General features: G+C 40.4%; 1 protein-coding gene across 2 annotated transcripts in view; it reads right to left on the reverse strand.

The window, feature by feature from the left end:
* LOC101850889 overlaps window positions 1-7,228 on the reverse strand; it is a 44,431-nt gene that overhangs the window by 20,997 nt on the left and 16,206 nt on the right. For both annotated transcript variants that reach the window (XM_013082609.2, XM_005098479.3), the window contains exon 6: window positions 1,338-1,472. In XM_013082609.2, coding sequence (XP_012938063.1) covers window positions 1,338-1,472 — 135 coding nt within the window. The remainder of the gene's footprint in view (window positions 1-1,337; window positions 1,473-7,228) is intronic.

Consider the following 7,228-nt stretch of genomic DNA (forward strand, 5'->3'; position numbering starts at 1 on the left):
GGGGGGGGTTGACGTCGACTCGCACTAAAATTTACTTTGTCTGCGGGGCGCGGTGACAGGTCGTGTTGCTCACGGGAAATAACTCAAGAAATAATTACGTTTAGCGCAAAAAAATTGAGACTGATATATTTCGCTTTGAATGAAATATAATTTGTGTATGGAACTCCTCCAGCTTGTGAATAGCTACTGTATACCGTTTTTATTATTTTTGTCTTCGTGTGCGACTTGAATTTGCAGTTTTCGCGACCTTTAAGAAATTCTCGAAATCAAGTCGTTCGCGAAATGTTGAAAGTGGCGCTTCTGCATTGTACACATCGTATTGGGCGACAGATTGCACATTCAAAACTTTTGCAAAAAACGAAATAAGCAAAGGACAAAACAAAAACACACACAAAAAAAAAGCGGCCGAAAATGGGAAAAAGAAAAAGAAATAGAAAAATCCAGTGTACAGCATTCCTCCTCAAAGAGAAAGGTTGGATAAAATGTAGTCGTTTTGTGCTCTCCACAGATCGTCACTTTGATAAAAAAAAAAGAAAACGAAAGACAGACGGGATGTGTTAAAACTAAGTATATTTTACCTTAACTACAATGAAGATTTATTGTTTGCTCTTGCTGTTTCACTCTTAGAAGTATCAACTCGGTATTCCAGATCCTATCGGATCTTGCTGAATAGAAAAGTAGGATAAAATTATGCCTATATTCGACAAGCTGTTCAAATGTTCTAAGCCTAAAAAGCGAAATTTTTCAGGAGATAAGAAGAAATATAATTTTATTTTAAAAACAAATTATGTACCTATTTCATGTATCTTTTCTTGCTTTCTTTTCAACATTTAGAATTTGAATTTCAACAAAACATTTTGAGCACTTACAAGCGCAATGTCACAGGCCACGAAACTTCAATCTAAAAAAAATAAATAAATTGGGCTTAGTACATCTGACCACCTGGCTGGCGCTATCCCAGTCATGAGTTCAAGCGAAATCTGTTCTGTCTTTTAGCTCCCAGTATCTATTCGGAAACGTCTCCGACGGAGATAAACCAATCAAAATGCTTTGTACCTCTAGACCAAGTAAAAAGATCTGTGGGGTTACAGGGGGGCATACCCCCCTGTTTTAACCCATAATTTGATAGTTTGCAGTTAAGTTCGAAATTTTTCTTGAAAATAATTGATTTGTGACAGTTTTAGTGGCTATATGTGTGAACTGCAGCAAATAATACGCAGTTTGACCCCTCCAAAGCAATGCATCTGTGTGCGGGAGTGCGTCTCCGAATAGTTCCTGATTGCTCGCCGGGGACGTCTCCGAATATCTCCAGCCTTTTTAGCTAGTTGTTCACTCACCCTGGAGAACTTTTGGGGATCGTGCATGAAAACAAATGAGGTGATCTTGAAGTCAAAGAGCATGCGCCAAAGGTCAGGGGTCGTCCTCCTCATGGGCCACTGCGTCACCAGATAGTTGTTCTCTGCGTGGTAACCCTGGTGATACAAACAGTGGCATTTGGAGAAACTCGCTTCCATCTCACACAAAGAGTCCAGCTTGAACATTTTCGAAATAAATGAATGAAAATGCTGAATGTCAATTAAGAATGGACATACATAACATTTTAAACTTCGGTCGGGCCAAGAGCTGAGTTGTTATCACGTTGGATTATGACGGTACAGACCCAAGCTCGAATACTCAAAGTGGGACTCTCAAGTGTGCGTGTATATCCTTGTACACACACACACATATATATATTTATACATATATATATATATATATATATATATATGTATAAAAAAATATATATTTCTTTCGAGTTATTGAGCTTTAAATGATTGAGGGTTCATGTGTGATGATGACGATGGTAATTCCATTATTTTTCTCTTGATTTTGAGAGAAAAACCCCCCACCCCAAAATCATCCGTTTGCAAAAGAGAACGACTAATAAAATTTTTCAGTCGTTCTCAAATTTCAAAACATTTTCATCAACACCTTGCCCTCCTCTGTTAATCTCGATTACCACAGCTGCTTTTCGTGTTTTTTTTTTAATACGCTGTGGGTTGTGATGAGCCATTAACGAAATGTCTTACAACTTACAGATGATTGCGTATTAATAATTATATGTCGATATTTTATACAAGGCTCACTGCAAAACTCAGTTTGACCATAATTATTATTACTCTCACTTCCCCTTCCCTTTCCATTTCAACCACAGTCACGACACCTAAATCTTGTACAATGTACAAGTTTTACAGCACTTGCAACACAATCAGGTCATATCATAAGTTAGTGTCAAAGATCTACAGTTGTTACAAGAGAGTAGCACAAAAAAGGATGTGAGAGAGAGAGAGAGAGAGAGAGAGAGAGAGAGAGAGAGAGAGAGAGAGAGAGAGAGATTGATAAGGATAACATATATTTGATAGGAAAGAAGAAGCAAACCACACCAGAGCACCCACCAACCACCCACACACCTAGGTCTGCTTATACCAGTTTGTATACGTCATACTATTGACCACTGCTGTTCTCTGTCTCTTATTCTGCCTTGTTTTCCGTCTTGGATTTTTTTGGGGGGATGTCCCCGGCGTCTGGGGTGTTGTGGTTAAGCGATCCGGCATCACACGCAGAAGAGCTGAGTTCAATTCCCTAGTTAGGAGACTTTTTAAATAGAGTATCTCAGGTTTTTTTTTACTGGTAGTTGTATGTCTCTCAGCCAAGGTTGGCTATGACAGACAGGGCCGACCTCTTACATTATTCGAATTGTGTTGTGAGGGCTAACAATACCCTAATTACAAAAAGAACGAAGCAGGCATCGGGAATCATGGTTTGTCTTTCATTTCTTTGCTTGGGTGCTCTGAAAAATCTGAGTCAACCCGTTCTTTCCATGCCACGCTTATGTTTAGATTCTCTAAGTAAGTTACTCTTAGTCTACCCTTGCCTCGTCCGCCTTTTATTTTTTCCAGTGAGGGCAAGATGCTCAGGTCTTTTGTGTCGATTCGTGTGTTCCAGAAACGGCATTAGTCTGTTCCTAATTGTTTTTATTAGTGACCCAGCCACGCGGGCTTCTTTCAGTTCTACATTATTAGACTTCATTTCTTTCCTTCCATAAACTTTTCAGCAGTCACTCCTAAGAATTTTTTTTTTTTTTTTTTTTTTTTTACTTCTGTAGCCTGCTTTTTTAAAATTATTTTTGTTATATCATATCTGCTTATTGTCCAGCAATCACGGCCAAAAGAAAGAATGACAACACATAGAGTTTTTTTTAGAACTCCCATTTTAGGTGGGTTTTTTTTTTCAAATGTTGGTGTTTTTACGCCTGTATCGGTATAATTTTCATTTAGATCATTTCACGGGTGGGCTTCCCTTCCTGCCTGTCGGAGCCAACCCGGTCTGAGAGGGATACAATATACCAGCAGAAAGACCGAAATACTCAAAAATAAAATTCTCCCCACTCGGGAATCGAACTCGGGTCTCATGCGTACGACTGAAAAGCGCCAAACGGCTACACCACTGATGCCAGGCATATTCTAGTAGTTACTGAGATGTTTATTATGTTTTTCAGTATTGGTCTCATCTTACCGAAACTGTCTTTACCTATAATTGCAGTTCTCCGATTTATTTCTGTGTAACATCAGGCGTCGGATGTAATGTTACATCCTTGATAATGGAACTATTGGACTACTTTGATTGATTTTTTTTCACCTTTGCATTTAAGATTGCAATTAGCACTTACTGTTTTTTAAATGTTACGATATACTATTTTCTTTACATTAGAAAATAAACATATGCGGTCATTTTCTGTCACGACAATATCTAGAAACATCTGAAAGACCTTTTTTTTCAAAATCTGCAATTAAATTACAGCAACATATCTGAATAGATCTTACAATTATTTTTTCAATTCACTCTGAGACTTGGACTTTCATCTATATTTCTAAGGATCGTTTCACTGTGCATATTACAGTGGTCTGGTGATATAACGCATCATTGCCGAACTCCTCTTTTAATATGTTCATATTCGCTGTTCTCTTCTTCAATAAATACAGATCTAGATAATATAATAATATTTTAGTTTAGTTTTAGTAGAGGTTTTACGGCGCTCGCAACTGCATAAGGTCATATGAACGCCAGAAGATTAGAGGTGTTACAAGAGAGGAACAAACATAAAAAGGAAGGAGGAGAGATAAGGACGATAGATGTTTGATAGGAAAGAAGAAGCAAACCACACCAGAGCACCCGCCAACCACCCACTATAATAATATGTTTAACATGTCCCGGGGGGCTCTCGTGGCCTAGAGGTTAAGGTGTTGGCCTTTCACTCAAAAGGTCCCGGGTTCGAAGAAAATTTTCTTCTCTAAATTTGTCTCCTTTCACCTCATTTCCTGCTCTCTAGCAATGTTCTGTCGTCTGCTTTCGTCTCCACTTTCTGCCCTCACCCCGTCACCTCCTTTGCCCCTTCCTCTGGGCTCCTGATTCTTTCTGCAGCCTTTCTACTGCTACTCCTTCGTTTCTTCTTACTGCAGTCTTTCAGCCACACCCCTGATCTTCTGGTAGGAAAGATCTACACCTAGCCTTCTCGGACAAGGGCGAAAAATCTCGGAGGGCCGTGTGCAAGTTGCGCACGTTAAAGATCCCTTGGTGGTCTAAAATCGATAAGAGTAGGCTTCGGCCGCCACCCGGACAAAATTCAAAATTTCCTACCAACTGAAAATGTTAGTGTGTCCCGCGCGCTCATATGACCTATGCAGTTGCGAGTTCCGAGCGCCGTAAAACACTCTACTATATAAAAAATAAATAAAACATAAATAAATAACGTGTCCCGCACGCTCATGACTAGTGAGTTTAGACTCAAGTAATGTCAAGCAAGTGTCGGTGACACAGGGATCAGATGGGTGGTCACTAGAGTGTGTCCTTGAGCAAGACACGATAACCTTAGCTCAAAACACAGGGCGCTGCACAGTGGCGACCGACAGTGGCATTGTTGTAAACTGTTCTGCATTTGTGTAATATTGTGTATTTATGTATGTATTTATGCATGTATTTATGTATATACATAATTATAATTATGTATTTATGTATGCATGTTTGCCATTGTAAGCCAAATTGCCCTTCTGGGACAAATAAAAGTGTACTTTATTTATAATTATTTATAGAATGTTTAATTTTCTTACCATATTTCTTGAGCTTTAGTTATGATTTCAGGTGCAGGTTTTGTTTTGCTGCGGCCTCAAATGACCATCCCTCGATTATGCTAGCTTCTCTTTATAATAACAAATCGCCCCAGTTTTTGTGTTCCCGGGAAGATTGTAATTTCGCGCCCTTTCACTGCAGTGCCTGGCAGTTGATGCTGAGGCAGACGCGGACAACAGTGCTGTGTCAACAGAAGGGATCACGAGTAATTAGCAAATGGAAGAGGTCTTCCGTTGCTGCGAAGCAACTGTATTCCGCGCTGTGCTCTTCGTCCATTACGCACACAAAGCCCAGTGATCAATGGGCATTTTTGTCCCTCTTACCCCCCCAACTAACCTTTTTTCCCACAATCGTGTTAGGCAAAGAACCATGATCAAATCTTAAATATCAATTGCACGCCAGTGCACGCCTCTCGGCCTCCACTGTGCAGGAATAATTGCTCGCGTTCCAGCAGCTCGTTATTTTATTTCACAAGTTCGTGTTTGAAACGCAAAAAAGAAGATAAAAATAAAAAATAAGTGCAAGGTTGGGGGAAATTGGGGCAGTTGGTTGAGAGGTTAGTAGTGAAGACCGCACACTCAATCACAGCAGACGGAGACGAGGGAGGAGCAATATTATTGTTAGTATAATCGTTCCGTTTTGTAATGTGTGTCGTAGTAAGCTTTACCGGCGTCTATGGTGCAGCGGTTAAAAGCAATGCCGTAGCACGCAGAAGACCCCACTTCGATTCCCGAGAGGGGATAAGTTTTATCAATAGGCTAGCCCAGGGTATGAAAAGGTGGATAGTGTTTGTTCGTGGCGTATACTCCGATGCAGGGTGTGAGAGGCAATGATGATGATGATGATTCCTGTTTTTCTGCTCGGATGTTGCATCCCTTTCAGTTCGGGTTGGCCCTCGACAGACAGGGCCGAACCCCGCTTCCTAAAGAATCTCAGATGTGATGATGCGGACGGAAAAGCAACTTCTTTAAAATAATAAATAGTACGCTTTATAATAATATGTAACTACAAATGTTTGCGAATCAAATTTTCGAAACAGTTCCTTTGAGCGGCCCTTTACTTTTTATTTTGGTGACTTCTATTAGCATACGTTTGTTTCTAGTCTCCCATTTTGTTTGACTTGTTGCGCAGGCCACAGTTTGAATCTATGTAAGTACAAACGATATTGATAATCATGGTACTGCTTCCCGTAGACAGTGCTATAGTGCTTATTATTGCAGGCGTTACTTTGTGACATATTTCGAAATATCTAAACACCTGCATGTTTTGCTTCTTTATTTGCTTAGTTACGTGTTTGTTTGTTTGTCTGTTTGTTTGTTTTTTGTTGTTGTTGTTGTTGTTTTTTTTACTTATTTGGCTGTTTGTTTTGGGGTTTTTTTTGGTGTGGTTTACTTTTCAAAATTTTCCTGTGACATACTTTGGCATTAACCTTGAGTGCGCACTCATGTGAACACGAATTGTAAGGCTAGCTTTAAGTTCATGTCAAATGTAGTGTAAAGAGATTGTCTGGTACTACATGTTTTATGCTTGACAAATCATCCGCTTTCTGTAAAAACTCCGATTCGTGCAAATGATAGTGTGGAATAATCCTAGTTCAGCTCCCTGTTGCTTGTTCACGATCTATTCTTTCAGTAGGTTGATTCTGATGCCAAGACTCCTCCTTCTTTCGCGCACAATGTACTCACCCCTAGGGTACCCCCGATCTCGGATCGCCGCTCTGCGGAGAGGTCGGTCTGATGTATCGCTCGGCTCTCGGTAATCCAATCCGTCTGACACTACGGTCGTGGCGTATCCCAGCGGACTGTGATAGAGTGTGCCCATTTCTCCGATTGCCCGATTATTCGGTTTAATTTGTGCTCCGGCAACAGTCAGAATGACTTATCATCACTCTTCCTAACATTGATACCTGCGCGGCAGAGTCCTTTCCTTACTTCGGAAACGTAACGTGTTCGCTGCGATTGTCAAGTTATTTGTGAGGTTTAGTTTGCTTGGTTGGGTGGGGGGGGGCTCTCGTGGCCTAGAGGTTAAGGTGTTGGCCTTTCACTCAAAAGGTCCCGGGTTC

Source organism: Aplysia californica, unplaced genomic scaffold (genome assembly GCF_000002075.1).
Source record: "Aplysia californica isolate F4 #8 unplaced genomic scaffold, AplCal3.0 scaffold00184, whole genome shotgun sequence".
NCBI classification, from domain to species: domain Eukaryota; kingdom Metazoa; phylum Mollusca; class Gastropoda; order Aplysiida; family Aplysiidae; genus Aplysia; species Aplysia californica.